General features: G+C 43.4%; 1 protein-coding gene across 1 annotated transcript in view; it reads left to right on the plus strand.

Annotated features, from left to right (window-relative positions):
* Nucleotides 1–404: 404 nt before the first annotated feature.
* Nucleotides 405–16,622, plus strand: part of PLD5 (phospholipase D family member 5) — a 224,403-nt gene continuing 208,185 nt past the window's right edge. The window contains exon 1 of the mRNA XM_037150881.2: nt 405–683. Coding sequence (XP_037006776.1) covers nt 495–683 — 189 coding nt within the window. The 5' untranslated portion in view covers nt 405–494. The remainder of the gene's footprint in view (nt 684–16,622) is intronic.

Here is a 16,622-nt window from a genome sequence, read left to right on the forward strand (position 1 = left end):
CCAGGGCGCGGCTAGAGGGCGGCGGCGGCGGCTCCTCACTGCACCAACCTGCGGGCTCCGGCTGGCTCGGCCGCGGCGGCCCCTCCCACCGCTCCGCCGCCACCTCCCCGAGCTCCCGCTCCGCCGGACCCTGGGTCCCAGTCGGTGCCGCGGGAAGCCGGCGTGCGGAGCGCCCGCTCGGGACGCCGCCGGCGGGTGACTGTGCGGCCACACCGAGCGCACCGGCACTTCTGCCTTCCAGAGCGAGCTCCCTTCGGTCCCAGACTCCCTGTCCTACCCGCCCATCCTCCCCCCTTTTCCTACACCCCTCTCCTCCCCCGACCCCGCCCGGCCCACACCCGCCCCTCTGCTCCGGAGCTGCCCCTCCCTCCCGGCCGTGCGCTCCCCGCGCCGCCCATTCCTTCCCCCGCTCCCACCCAGCCTCCCGCTCGCCCTCGGTGTCCCGCTCTCCCCGACCATCCCGAGCGCGCCGTCCGCAGCCTGGTCATGTCAGGATGGAGATCCGGCAGCACGAGTGGCTCTCGGCCTCCCCGCACGAGGGTTTTGAGCAGATGAGGCTCAAAAGCCGCCCCAAGGATCCCTCGCCGAGCCTGACCCGAGTGGGCGCGAACTTCTACAGCAGCGTCAAGCAGCAGGACTACAGCGCCAGCGTCTGGCTCCGGAGGAAAGACAAGCTGGAGCACGTAAGGGCGGCTCTTTCCCGGGGCCTCGTCCCGCACCTGCCGTGCGCACACCCACCTACCCGGGTGGCGGCCGGAGCGCGCGCGGCGCTCTTGGACCTCGGCCGGTGGCCCAACTCGGAGGCAGGGCGTCCGCGTCCTCCTTCCGATCCGAGGCGTCTTCTCCCGCACTTTCTTGCCTTAATGACCGGGCGGTGGGGAGGGAAGGGGAGCTACCTTTCCAAGGACTGCCCGGCCGCCGCCCACCTCAACCTCCCCGCAGGCTTCCCCGCGGTGGGGCTCGTTCCACTGTGCCTTGGGGTGCGGGGTGACAAGAAGTGAAACTGCTACAAGCTTGGTCGGAGGAACCCGGCGTTGCGCAGTAGTGGGCTTTAGAGGGGCTTTTATGTGCTTCTTCAGAGGCTATTTAACTCCGTCCACAAACTAACAAATTAAAAAATACGTTAAGTTGTTGCCGCTGGCGACTTACCCTGGGGCCATGTACCAGCAGAGTTTTCTGCAGAGTGACCTCCTCCTCTACCTGAGCCCAACTCGGGTGAGATTGGCGGGTTGCCAAGAGCAAGGAAAAAGAAAGAGCAGGTAGCTCAGCTCCTCAGGAACACGCCACTTGGGAAGGGGGGAGCTGAAGGGCGGGGACCTCCACTCCCATTCAGTGCAGGCTTCCCGCCAAGCGGATGGGCTCTGGGCTGAGCCCCTAAGGCTTGTCTTTCTGGAAGGAAGGTCCCTCCAAAGAGGCGTTTAGTGGATCCACAACTTCAAATCTGACCCATCAGCATCTCCTTAAACCAAATATTAAAACGAAATAAAGAGAGTTATCTCAAGAGTGCAGCCCAACCCGCTAAGGCGAGGACGCTGTTTCTTCCCGCGGGGCTGCAGGATCTAAACCGAGTCTGCTCCCGGAGTGCGGAGGTTCCCTTGTATTTGGGTCACGACGCCAGTTACGCTAGAAAGGTAGGGAGGAGAACTTCTGGAACTCGCACATCTACCGCCGCACCACCTGAGTCCCTTTTGCATCCTTCCCCAACCCTTCTCGTTTCCCTGGGCTTTGCCGAGACGCTAGGAAAAAGCCTGCAAAAAGGTATTTCCCTTACATTTAGAGGAAGGCCTCTCCCTTTTCTCCAAGGGCCTGCTAAAGTCACTGAAAGCTCAAATGTAAAGCTTTGATTCGGGGGGTGACCTCTGTCTTGGGTGTAGAGAATCATTTCGTTAACATCAAAAGCATGTCTCATCCTTTTAAGAGCAGGGACGCACGTAACTGAAGATTTCTAGGATGGCAAGTTGTTGCAGAGGCAACTGTAGCCACTTAAAAACGCAAGCTCTAGGATTAGCAAAGGTGGCGTTGTTAGTTTAAAGGGGAGCAAATAGCGTCTTCATGTAATTTGGCACTTGATGCCACCTGGTTTTGGTACCAGGCAGGATGGTCTGGCCTTAGGATGGTGATGTATCGTCATTTCAGCTTCCCTCAGAATGTGTGTTCATTGGCAGCCTGGGCTTTTAGCTGATCTATTCCCATCATTCTCTTACTGAAAATCAATAGTGCGATCATCAATAGTGCAGTCTCCTATGAGTATGTCTCCTTGAGTCACTGCATGCATTATATTTAAATGCGCCCCCCCCCCATTTAGATTTTCATTGAAAGTATGAAGCCATGCTGGTACCAGGTAGGCCACGGCAGAGTCACCTTTCTGGAGAAGTAGAGGATGCTGAGCCAGCCACTCCTGAGAGCTCAAGAGCAGCAAAGGGGAATCTGGTGGTTTGGGCCCATGCAGGGATCTGTACCTTCTTCTTCACTCAGGTGCTCTAGAAGAGAGTATTGCGTTCACTAAACAAACATATATGTGTACATACATATGTATATATGTAAATTGCCTCATTTGTTATTTAAATTAACACCTAGTGTGTTTGTTTGCTTTCTCAGATACATTTCCTGAAACATATTCTGTTTTCCTCTACACTTGCTTTTAATTCAAAAGGGGGCTTTGCTTAAAAGGAAGATTTTTGTGATGTTCTTTTGCTCTTTTGAAACATGTACAAACTTTAAAATATTTAAATAATATTTATGAAAGCACTATGAAAAAAATTACATTAGCATAAAAATGTACATTTCTCTGAATTCAATTTCTGGGTGTTCAGAGTATATATCAGATGTTGGGTACATATTAGGGTGTTTCAGGTAGTTTGATGTGAATTTCAAATTAGACAGTAGAAATGTAGAAACCCATAATGAATGATACCTAGTGTATTAGGGCCACACAAAGGGCGAAAATGTAATGTTGACTTTATTATAGACGACGTTCTGGACATACGTTGCGGAGATTTAGAATGAGAGTGTCACATGAAGTTCCAAGGTGACAGTAGTTTAGGAAAAAACACCCTTTATTCTGTCTAATCAGCTGGATGATCAATGATTTTTACGATGTTAAAAGTGAGTGAATAGTTGCTATGGAGATCATTTGCATGAAAACAACCCACTGTTACTTTGCTGGTGCTTTAAGAGTCAATTTACTCTTAAGGGCAAGAGTAAATGAGGGCTTCGGATGACACAGGCCGGTCACTGCAGTACCAGGATTCCCTGAAAGGAAACGTTTGGCCCTGTGTTGGCTCTGCCCAGACTTCAGACGCATGGCTTCATCTGCAAGTCAATAAATAGCACAGGGAAAACTGACAACTAAAGACTAGATTTCCGCCCACTTGGCTAAAAGTCAGGATGTGCAGCTTCTTTCTCCTGTTCTGGTGTAAGGACTGTCCCCAGGTTGGACAAGAGAAAAGTGACATGATCTGGTGCAGGGTCAGACTACTTCCAGCCCATCAGTAAATTTGATTCCTGTCAGTCATTGGTCGGTTGATAATTAAGATGAACACCCACGCAGATATAAACGTGCGTGAGGGAATTCTTCCGTTCTTAAGTCAGGATTAGAGGCTACTAGGAAGACAGGTTTGTACCATGGATTCTGGACATTGAACTCCACTTGGAAATTTCAGGGACGGGTAATATTGCTGGACGTACGCAGAATGTTGTCGTGTTAGCTACAAACAGCACTTTGGGTTCTTTGATGATTTTCCTTCCGGGTCTGCATCATGCTGCCTGTGGCTTCAGAAGGGTTAACAACAGAAGTCTGTTACCTGGAGGATCTGTATTTACTTTAGATACAAAGTAAAAGTGAAGTATGTGGTCTAGCAAAGCCAGAGAAGTACACGGATGCTTCTTCAGTGCCCCAGCCCCCCTCCCCCCCCACTCAGCCATCCCTGCCTGGGTCCCCTTGAGGTCACCATTTCATGTGGTCTCACTGTCCAGAGAACAGTGTGACATTAGACGCGCATTCTGTTGGTGGTATGTGGCCTGTCTGAACTTCTTTTTTTTGGTCTTTTTCTGCAGAGTGAGAGAGGCCACTCTGCTTAGACACCTGGTTTTGTGTCAGTCGTGTGTGTGTAGAAGTTCCCAGATGCCTTGTTTTCTCTCGTGTGGATTCCGTTTGCTTTGCCGAAGCGTGGATAAGAGCGGGCTCAGCGTGGACGGACCTGGGCTTAGACTCTGATTCTGCCTCTTACCAGCTCTGTGGTCCTAGGCCAAGTGCTCACAGTCACCAGGATGTACATTCACAGCCCTCTCTAAGGGACTTGCAGGTTTGCTGGGATGATCCAAGGAGATCCTGCAGTGACATGCAGTCCCCTAATGTTGGGGACTCAACACGACAAAAGTGTGTGTTCCCCTCGTGCTTCCCATCTGTGCAGGCTGACAGGTGACTTGGTTCATTCAGGCCACTATAACAGAGTACATTGGGCTGAGTAGCTGATGTACCACAAACCTACAGCTCTGGGGGCTGGGAAGTTCAAGATCAAGGTGCAGGCAGATTTGGTGTCTGTTTGCAGTCAGTTTTGGAGAGAGCCTGCTTCTGGGTTCATAGGCAGCTCTCTTTTTGTTGAGTCCTCACAAGGCGGAAACGGTGAGGGAGCTCCCTGGACACTGTTTGAGAAGGGCCCAAATCCTATTCACAAGGGCTGCACCCTCTTGACCTAGTCACCTTCCAAAGGCCCCGCCCCCCAATCCCAGCGCACTGGGTATTAGGATTCAACCTCTGAACTGGGGGGAATAGAGGTATCTGATTCTGGGGGAATACAAACATCCAGTCTATAGCAACAGGGTATTTTCCTCATTTTAGTTATGTGAGCTGGTGGAAGCTTCCTCCTGTTTATTGTTTTCATGATTGTCAAGGTCAGTTAAAGGGATGCTGGTGAATCATGTCTTGCTTCTCACTATTTCCACCCACAAGTGCTCTACCCTGTGATCCCTTTTTATTGGCCAGAGAAAATCTCATGGCCAAGGCTTCTTCAAAGAGGGTGAGGGCCCTGGCTGGTTTGGCTCCGTTAGTTGGAACATCACATTCTTTTGGCTGAAAGGTCGGGGGTTCGATTCCTGGTTGGGGCACATGCCTAGGTTGCAGAATCCATCCCCAGTCCTGGTGCACATGCCCCCTGGTACAAATGTGTGTGGGAGGCAGACAGTCGATGCCTCTCTCTGGCATCTGTGTTTTGCTCTCGCTCCCTCTTTCTCTTCCTCTCTCTCTAGAAGCAATGAAAAAATGCCCTCGAGTGAGGAATGTATGCATTCTTTCCTGCAAGGGTGGGAGAGGAAGAGAGGAAGGCAGGTTCAGCCAACACCCAGAAAGAGAAAGAGAACATCCAGGACTAGCTCCTTAGGACGAGCACACCACACGCGGCACCCAGCACAGTGAGCGGCCCCTGCTCGGTCTCACCACATGGTCCCCATAAGTGTGATTGCTTCTCAGACATCGCCTGCCTGTCTGGCTGGCCGAGCCCTCCCACTCTACTGAAGACCTCCCACTTTTCAAATGGGAGATCAGCCTGTCTGTCTGCATAATAGTTCTGGACCCGAGGTGTATGGGTTCTTCAGCCAGCAAAGCCAACGCACCACCTGGAACCTGTTAGGCTGCCCCCCTGCCTGGCCTCCAGTCTGTCCCCTGGGGGCCTGACTCTCCCTGGGGCAGTGGGCCCCTGCTGGCTCCCTGCCTGGCCATTCTGTGGCCACCAACTCTTCTCCTTCTCACTGTCTGCAGGCTCTGCTAGCCGAGACCAGCCCCCTGCTTGGTCCCCAACCCCTGCTTTCCTTTCCAGCTCTGCACACAGTGACTCAGAGAGCCTATTTAAAATTAAGAGAGAGAGAGAGAGAGCAGAAGAGGGAATGAGTAAAGAGTGGACGATAGAATCTTAAATGTTCACATTCATACGCAGCCTTAGTACCATGCTTGGTTTAGTAAGTGCCTCACTTAAAAGAACTGTCTCCTCTGTGTGTGAATTTGCACCTGCTTAAATAGAGTTTATGTTGCCAGTGAATAGTAAATAAATGCCAAGTGCACGCATGCCTCCTGGAATAAATTATTCACACAATGAGCAGAGAATAAATGGATTGGAGCAAACTTGGTCGCCGATCATTACGTAATGCTATTTATGTCCCACAGAGCAGATTCATGGAGGTATTGTACCCCCCTGGAGCAGATCGGTAAAACACCAGAAGATAAAGTTCAACCCAAGGGAATGAGTCTTTCGAATGTTCCATTAAAAATCAGTCAAACAAACAAGCAGCAAATATCCTTTTCTAACTATATGTGATTAGCCTGACTGGATCATTTCAGCCTGGGAAACATGTACAAACATTCACATTTACCGGGATGATTTGCTATGTGGTTTTAGAGAAACAGGACAGACAAAGCTCAGGCCGAGGCAGGACACGCTGCCTCTCTCTTTGGTTAAGACACAGAAGTTGGACTGTCTCTTGAATGTGTTCTGATGGATCTCCTTGTTGTGTTCATTGTCATATTGGTCACTCTTGTAGGTAGCATAGTAACTCCATCCGTGGGCTTCTCTCACCGTGGGCTGGCGTTTCAGTTTGTTTTAAAGAACCTTTGACTTCTTTGAACTCTGCTGGGTGTGTCTTGATGATTTATTTCAACATCATAGTCTGTGATATCGTATTTAATATATTTAACTTGAGACACTCAAGTTATTGTATTTAAGATTCCTTCCCTCCCTTCTTCCATACGTATAATAGCCACAGACCAACTTCTGGCTAGTGCCTCTGAAAAGTTTTTACTTCTCTTTATAGATGTCTGTATTTATCTCAGGTTTAAACCTACATGACAGTTTTTAGTTCTTGTATTTTTAGCTCCAGAGATTGAGAAATCTGATGAATCTTTTGAACTTGTGGGACTAAGGCCGTTATGTTATGTTTCGTACTAAAGTGGCTGATGGCAGGTAGATGGGCAGAGGTAGACCTTGTGCTGAGCTCTCAGCCCAGAAACTTGGCTTTCAGTGTGTGTATTGAGGACATTGGAAGTCACTGAATTAATTGCCTGAGAGCCACACCCGCACAGGTTGTGCCCTGGGCGTGTAGAGGATGGCGTAAATGTTGAGCACGGTGCAAATGCAGCGTGCAAATGCAGGACTGTGGTTGTTGAGAGACAGACCTTTTCTTGCCAAAAAAGTGCACTTCTGCTTTCTCGGAAACAGAGAAAGATGGGCCCAGTTTCTAAACTCCCATGTCAAGCCCTCAAGCTTGGCAAACTTCCCAGGGAGACTGACTCATGTGCATTGGAAAACCTCACTGCTGTGTTACACACGAAGTGGAGCTGCCTGACCAGCTATCGTGAGACTGGCTGTCACGGCCACTGGGTGATAAATACGGTCCGTTACCCTCTAAGTAGACGGCAAGTCTCGTGCAACATATGGTTCCTCTGCATTGAGGCATTATTGATTGTGTCCCTGCCAGTAAGTCCTAGGTCTGATGCTTTGATATCATGAGGAGGTAAGCTGGGAAGATGGGCCTCATAGAAATAATAATTTAAAAAGCACTAACTGGCAAATTCATTATTATCAGGCATTGATTGAGAGTATCTTGTGTGTGAAAGACACTTCGTGAGGAGAGCATGACTACTTCATTTGAACAAGCATTTACATGACATGCAGTGTTCCAAGTGGGCCAGAACATGCAACAATAGAGCAGGGTGCCACCCTCAGTATGTTTAAGTTTTATAAATACAGTTATAATAGAATTACAGGGTTGTGAATAATACAGAAAAGTGCAAAGTTGTATAAAACCCTGCCTTCAAAGGTTTTGTTTAGACAAGGATAATATACAGCTAAAAAATAAGTAATGAATCCTGTCACATGTAATGATAACATATACGAAGGTTGTATTTATCCCATGATGCAAAGTTGACATAAAATTGGAAAGTCAATTAAAGTAATTTATCACAGTAACAGAATGGAGCTAAACCCACATGATTATCCCAATAGATGAAAAGCATTTGATGCAATTCTCTACCTGTGATTGATAAAATTCTAAATGACCTGGAAGTAAAAAGAAACTTAAATTTTCTGATAAAGGATTTCTTTAAAAAGACCAGAGTTAATGGTAAAATATTGAAAAATTGTGTAGATCGTTAGACAGGAACATCCACTCTCATGACTTCCGTGCAGCATTGTACAGGAGGTCATGGCCAATGCAATAAGGCAAGAAATAGAAATAAAAACATAAGAATTAAAAGGAAGTAATAAAATTGTTATTATTAGTAGATGACATGATTATGTACATTTGAAAATCCAAACTACAGATACAGTTAATGAATTAATAATAATATCTTTGGGCTTATCACAGCTACTGGATACGAAGTCAATATACAAAATTAAATTAGGAGAAATCAGTTCCACCATTAGTGTTTACACTACCATGAAGATATCAAACACTTAGGAATAAATCTAGCATAAAAGTTTCAAATACTTAATGAGACTGGTAAGGTCTCTTTAATTCTCTCCCAGATTGATCTGTAAATACAATTTCAATGAAAATCCCAACAACTTTGTGTGTGTTGAAAAATGGATATAAAATTGTTTTAAATATTTTATTTATTTAATTTTAGAGAGGGGAGGGGAAGGAGAAAGAGAGGGAGAGAAACATCAATGTGTGGTTGCCTCTCATGTGTCCCCTACTGGGAACCTGGCCTGCAACCCAGGCATGTGCCCTGACTGGAAATTGAACCAGTGACCCTTTGCTTCACAGGCCCGTGCTCAAATCCACTGAGCTACACCAGCCAGGGTGGATATAAAATTTATATGAAGTTGCAAAAGGCCAAGAATAGCCAAGACAATCTTGACGAAGAACAGTTAGATGACTGTTCCAGATAGCAAAACTTATTATAAAACTATATTAACTTGTTATAAAGCTAGGTTAATTAGAGCAGGTTGGTTTGGTGCCCGGATAAGGGACTTAGATCAGTCGACAGAACAGAGAGTGCAGAACAAACCTGTGTATATTTTATTGTTGACAGGTACTCGATCAATGACAAAAGTGGCAGGCACAGAAGTGCTGTGGGAACGAGATGGTCTTTTAAAGAATGATGTGGAGTCAATTATGTAGTTACATTAAAAATGGACCTTGAGTGCTGGCTGGTGTGACTCAGTGGGTTGGGTGCTGGCCTGTGAACCAAAGGGTCGCCCGTTCAATTCCCAGTCAGGGCACATGCCTGGGTTGTGGGCCAGTTCCCAGTGGGGGGCACGTGAGAGGCAACCACATGTTGATGTTTCTCTCCCTCTTTTCTTTCTCCCTTCCCCCTCTAAAAATAAATAAAATATATATTTTTTAAAATGGACCTTGATTTTTTTTTTTGCCATGCACAAAAGTCAGGTAGATATGGGTTGTAGAGCTAAATTAGAAAGTGAAACAATGAAAATTCTAAAAAATAATATAATAACAAACCTTCATCAACTTGGACTAGGAAAATATTCATAAGAAGTTTGATCCAAATTTATTGAGATTAGTAAACTGAAGTACAATAAACTTAAGTAATTCTGTCTATAAAAGAATCCATTAAAACAATAAAAAGGCATACTACAAAGCAGGATATATATTTAATATTTAATACAATATTTGATATAATTAAATATTTGTATATTCAGTATATTACAATATTAAATATATCAATACATATTGTGTATAATATGTATTATATATTATATAATATATTAATATATAATATTAATATACTATATTAATATATATTAATATATTATGTTGTGTGCAATATAATAAATATATTGTATATATTAATACAATATGTTGTAATATATTAAATATATATTTAATATATGTGTGTGTTAAATATATATGTATATATTATGTGTGTGTTAAATATATATGTATATATTTAACACACATTCTGACAGAGGGTTTTAGCCAGAATATATAAAGAGCACCTACAAATCAATAGGAAAGAGCATAGACAACCCAACAGAAAAGTGTGCAAGATGTTTAAACAAGAAAAGGTGCTTGATGTCATCAGTCACCAAGGAACTAAATAGTTAAAATTATACACCATTATACAGTCATCAAAATGGCATACATTTAAATGATTGACAGTAAGAAGTTTTGATGAAGATGAGGAACATCTCTGGCTTTCATAAATTCTGGTAGGACTGTAATTCATAGGGCCACTTTAGAACACTGTTAGCAGTATCTGGTCATTTGAACACAGGTATACCTATGACTCAACAGTTTTAAGCCTGTGTGTATCAAACAAGTATGTGCTCATGTGCACCAAAGACATGTACCTGAATGTTTCTTGAAGCTTTATTTCAGTAGTTTCCAATAGGATACATCTATAATATCCAGTATAGTTGAATATTTCAGTTTCTAATATCTAATATGCAATATAGCTGAATGGATAATGAATTCTAATGCATTCATACGATGTAATACATTAAGCAATGAAAAGAGTTTAATTATAACCATACATATCTCTCTCTATATATATATGCATTAATGTGGATGACTTTCAGACTTGATTGAAATGAAGACAGATATATGAGTAGACTGTGGGATTCAATCTGTGTGGGGAAATTAGGATATAAAAATCAGAATTAATGACTACCTTTGAGGGAAAAACGGTACAAGGGAAGCTTCTGGAGGACCAGTAGTGTTTTATCTCTTTTTTTTAGGAAGTGGTTACAAAGCAATATTTATCAAGCTGTACACTGAAGGTTTGTGCGCCTATGTCTGCCATCCTTCAATGATAGCTTAGTAAAAATAAGTGAAATGTGGATGGTGTCCTTCCCTTGCTTCCTGCTTGTCCCTGGCTATACCCCTTAGACTCTGTGCCTTTAGCCTACTCTCTCCAGTGCACAGAGCTTGGGTCTTGATGCCTTCGGTCACTGTTGTTTTCACGTGGGTGACCCTTACTTGTCACCTCCCCGGATGTGCCATCCTGCATCCTTGCTTCTCTCTCCCCCACCAGCTGCTTGCGGAGGCCTTCCATGGCCTCCCTGATAAATATTTCACACTGTGTTCTGATGGTGTGTTTGTCTTTTCCACTGGACCGTTCATTCTTTAATAAATCCTTAATGAGCTCCCTCCAGGAGCAGTTGTTTAGTGAATTGTAACTCCTGGGGCTGAGAAGCCTTGAATCACTCCTGTCCAGAGAAGGTGGTCAGAGGAGGCTTTGCCCTGGGCAACAATTTGCATCAGACCTTAGGTGCCCAAGAAGAAGCACTGCTAAGTGGAGAGCTGCCATAAGCCAAGGCCTTTGAGTGGAATCTTGGCAGCAAAAAGCATGTTTGAAAGAAGAGTTAACTAGTATGACCAGAGGGCAGGGTTTGCTTAAGGGGATGTTGGCTGTGAAAACACATGGTAAATCAGGACAAGACCTTAGAAGGTTCGAGACTTTGAATGGTAAGCTGAAGATGCTGGGTTTTATTCTATAGCAAAGGAGAAATGTTTAAAGAAATAGACACTTTATTTAGAGAGTTCAGGCTTCAGAAAAAATCTGCTGGTGGCATGAAGTGTCTAGGAATGAGAGCTGAAATTGGGGTGCACCGTCCAGGTTCTTTTAGGGGTAGAGATGGGAAGTCAGAAATGTGTGGCAGAAGTAGAAAAGTGGAGGGGGGACAGATGCAAGAAATATTGTGAAATACGAGTTCATGGGACTTGGTGCTTTGCTGGGTGTGGGAGTCTGAGAAAACTCAGCCATTCAGCAGACATTTACTGAGGGCCGGGGTGTCCCAGACATTGTAACTGGCAGGATGGATACACACACAAGGATGAACAGGGAAAATTGCAAAAACCGCTTGAGGGTTGGAATTCTGCCCTATTCATCTTGGTGTCTTGGACCCAAGCCACTGTTACTCTCCTGATCCATGATACCAATATTATGATGACTTTAATTAATGAAGATTCCGATTCCTGCTCTCGGCAAGGAACTGTGCTTCAGGTTTCAGAAGCTTCCCATGTCTACGATTGGGCCTTTGGCCTCAGTTGCGTATGATCTAGCTCTTCAGAACCCAAGTTAGTTTTCACCTTTAGACCTAAAGCCTGGTTAGGTGTCCCTCCTGTGTATCCCCATAACATCAAGGGCAGGCATCTTTTATGCCACTTAATGCAGTATTTTTTTAATTGCCTAATTCACGGTTTGTCTTTTACCTTCAGTGGAAAGTGTGAAGACAGCAATGCTGTCTTAATGCCCAAAGTGATGTCTGGTGGACATCCAGCATTGATTGACTTGACTTTTATTGACATAGTGGGTGAATGGATGATTGAATGAGTAAGTCCCTAGGGAGGCGGGACTTATAAGTGAAAAAGCACCAAGTGCCATGTACTGCTTGCCAAAGAAAAGACATTAAATGCAACAAAAATTGAGTAGGAAAAAACACCAGAAGCTCCATGAGAAACTACTGAAAAGGGTTACGATTAAATGTCAGCAGGAGAAAATGATGCAGCAGGCGGCATCTAAACTATCCATGGGTTGAGATTCATTAAGTTTGTTTAAGGCTCGGGAAGTGGGCAATTCTTAGCCACTTTAGTGGCCTATTCTAATGCCTAATGCTATTACTTAGAGTGAACTTTTTGGCTTTAATTGCTATATATCTTCATTTTTATGAGTCAAGAGGTGAACATTAACTTCTTAACTTCTCCTAAGGATGCTTTGGTATGGCTTGTTGTCATCGCTAAATCTTGCTCATTCATTATTTAGCATCCGCCCCACTCTGGCTGAGTGCACTCGATGTGAGATTGTAAGACCAACTGCAGCTGGGAGGGCGTCAAAGTGGCCAAAATCCCCTTAAAGACCCGCCAGGCTTAATCCTTAAGAATCTCCTGCTCAGATTTCCGGGCTTGTCTGTTTCCAAACTTTTTCCATTCCCCAAGATCTTCTCACTCTAATCCATGACAAGGGCGTGTGCCCTGTAAGGTTCCTCATTTATCTTTTTAAAAATAAACTTTTGTTTTGGAATATATTTAGATTTATGGAAAACCTGCAAAGATAGTAAGGGCATTTCCTGTACATCCTTCACCTATTCCAGGTCCCTTTCATATTCAGTTCCAAACTCTAGGCTTTATTAGAATTTCACCAGCTTTAAAATGAATGTCCTTTTCTGTACCACAATCCAATCCAGGTAACACATTCCACTTAGTTGTTGGGTGTCCCTAGCCACCCTCTGGTCTGTGACAATTTATCATCTTTCATGACCTTGACAGCTTTTTTCCAGCTTTACTGAGGTATAATTGACTAATATAATTGTAAGATACTTGAAATGAACATGGGGTGGTTTGATGTATTATGTATTGTGAAAGGAGTCCCACCGTCACAGCACCGAAATATCCATCATCTCACATATTTATCTTTTTCTTTTGGTATGTGAGATGTAAATTTCCATTATATAACAGAGTTATCAACTATAAACACCATGGATCTATTAGATCCTCAGAAGTTCTTCATCTTATAACTGCAACTTTGTCCTCTTTTACCAGACTCTCCCCATTCCTGCCACCCGCCCCCCACGGTTCTACTCTAGTCCTGTGAGTTACACTTTGTAATTTAGATTTGACATATTAGTGATACCACATAGTATCAGTCCTTCTCCATTTGGCTTATTTCACTTACATGATGCCTCAAGTTCCTCCATGTTATTGCAGGTGACAGCATTTCCTTCTTTCTCGAGACTGAACACGATTTCATCTCTCTGTCTCTCTATCTCCCTCTTCAGTCATCTGCTGATAGACACTTGTTTTCCTGTCTAGGCTGTTGGGAATGGTGGGGCCTTCCTGTCCTTTGGACCAACACCCAGAGTAGAATGGTTGCATCACAGAGTGGTCCTATTTTTAATTGTCCGAGGAACCTGTACACTGCACACTGTTTCCCGTAGTGGTGGCACCAACTTACATTCCCAGGAACAGTGCACGAGGGTTCCCTTTTCTCCACATCCTTGCCAACAGATATTTGTTGTTATTTTGGATGATGGCATTCTGACAGGTGTGAGGTGGTATCTTATTGTAGTTTAAAAATTTGTTTTTGGATTTTATTTATTTATCTTTAGAGGGGAAGGGAAGGAGAGGGGAGAGAAATATCAATGTATGGTTGCCTCTTGTGCGTCCCCTGCTGGGAACTGGCCTGCAACCCAGGCATGTGCCCTGACTGGGAATTGAACCACGGTTGTTTGGTTTGCAGGTCCGTGCTCAATCCACTGAGCTACACCAGCCAGGGCTCATTGTGGTTTTGATTTGCATTTCCCTGATGATTAGTGATGCTGAGCATCTTATCATGTACCTGTTGGCCATCTGTATGTCTTCTCTGGAGAAATATCTATTCAGATTCTCTGCCTATTTATTTATTGGATTGTATTTTGCTGTAGAGTTGTCTGAGTTATTTCTATATTTTGGATATCAATTCCTTATCATATATGTGACTTGCAAGTTTTTTTTTTTCCATTTGGTACATTGCTTTCCGAAAAAAATTTTTTATCTTATTTTCATTGTTGTTCAAGTACACTTTTCTGTCTTTTACTCTCATCCCAGCCCACCCTTGCTTTTTGGAACATTTTAATAATGGTTTCTTTTGCTGTAGAGAAGCTTTTTAGTCTGATGTAATCCTACTTCTTTATTTTTGTTTTTGTTGTCTCTGCTGTGGTGTCAAATCCAAAAAAAAATCATCACCAAGATTGATTATCTAGGAGTTTACTGCCTATGTTTTCTTCTAGGAATGTTACGGTTTCAGGCCTTACATTCGAGTCTTCAATCCATTTTGAGTTAATTTTTCTGTCTGGTGTAAGGCAGGGTTCCAGTTTTAATCTTTTGCATGTGACGGTCCAGTTTTCCCAGCATCATTTATTGAAGAGACTGTTCTTTTCCTTTTGTATATTTTTGGCTCTTTTGTTACAGATCAATGGTCAATGGACCATATCATCCATGCATTTAATTTTGGACTCTTTTTTCTGTTCTGTTGGTCTCTGTCTGTTTCTATGTCAATATCACACTCTTTATTGCCACAGTGTTGTTATATGGTTGGAAATGATGTCTCCAGCTTTATTTTTCTTTCCCAGGATTGTATGGGGTATTTGAAATCTGCTATGATTTTATACACATTTTAGAATTGTTTGTCCTGTGTGTGTGAAAGATGCCATTGGAATTTGAATGGAAATTGCATTAAATGTGTAGATTTCTTTGGGTAGCACAACCATTAATTCTTTTGACTCATGAACATAGAATAGCTTCCCATTTATTTGTGTTTTCTTCAACTTCTTTCATCGGTGTCTTATGGTTTTCAGTCTACAGGAGTTTCGCTTTTTAGCAAAAACGCACATGAGGATTTTTTAAAGGTACCAAACAATAAACGGGTCAAAAAAGAAATCAGAAAGACAATGAAAGGGAAATACAGCACATCAAAGCAAGTGGGAGGCACTAAAAGCAGTTTTAGGAGGGAAGTTCAGAGCCATAAATGCCTCCATGAAGGGAAGAGAAAAAGCTCAAGCAAGCAACCTGCTTTATTCCTCGAGACACTAGAAAATGAAGCCCTGGCTGGTGTAGCTGAGTGGATTAAGCGCGGGCCTGCGAAGCACACGATCGTGGTTCGATTCCCAGTCAGGGCACATGCCCGGGTGGCAGGTCAGTTCCCTGCAGGCCAGTTCCCAGCAGGGGACACACAAAAGGCAACCATACATTGATGTTTCTCTCCCTCTCTCCTTCCCCTCTTCCCCTCTAAAGATAAATAAATAAAATCTTTAAAAAAAAAAAGAAAATGAAGAAAAAACTAAACTGAAAGTTAACAGAAGGAAGACGATAACAAAGATCAGAATGGAAATAAGTGAAACAAAGACTGGAGTGGAAATAAATGAAAAGATCAACAAAAATTAAAAGCTGTTTGTTTAAAGATAAACAAAATAGGCAAACCTTTAGATAGACTTCCAAGAAGAAAATGGGAGATAATTCAAATAACATTAGAAATAAAAGAGGAGATAACTACAATGGATACCAAACAAATACAAAGGATCACGAGACCACTATGAACAATTAGACACCACAAATGAACAACACAGAAGACCAAGGCAGGATCATGAGGCAATAGAAAATTTTAACAGACCAATTACTAGTAAGGAGATTGAATCGGTTATTACAAACCTTCTAACAAACCAAAGTTCAGGACCAATGGCTTTACTGGAAAATTGTACCAAACATTTAAAGAAGAACTGATACCAATTCTTCCCCAAATTTTCAAAGAATAGAACACAAAGGAACACTTCCAAACTTGAGTCCAGCATTACCAAAACCCAAATAAGGATACTACAAGAAAAGAAAATTATAGACCAACATCACTGATGAACATAGATGCAAAAATCTTCAACAAAGTATCAGCAAACCAATTTTAACAATGCATTGAAAGAGTCAGACTGTGATCAAGTGGGACTTTTTCCAGGATGCAAGGATGGTTCAACTTCCACAAATCAATGAACGTGCTTCAGCTCATAAACAGAATGAAGGCAAATAATCATATGATCATCTCAAAAAATGAAGAAAAATCATTCGATAATATTACAAATCCATTCATTGAGTGTTCTGTAAATATCTAAGTCCATCTAGTGTTACATGTAGTTTTAGTTCAAGAATTC

The sequence above is a fragment of the Artibeus jamaicensis genome, unplaced genomic scaffold (assembly GCF_021234435.1).
Source record: "Artibeus jamaicensis isolate MK-2021 breed Jamaican fruit bat unplaced genomic scaffold, CSHL_Jam_final scaffold_754, whole genome shotgun sequence".
Classification (NCBI taxonomy): Eukaryota; Metazoa; Chordata; class Mammalia; order Chiroptera; family Phyllostomidae; genus Artibeus; species Artibeus jamaicensis.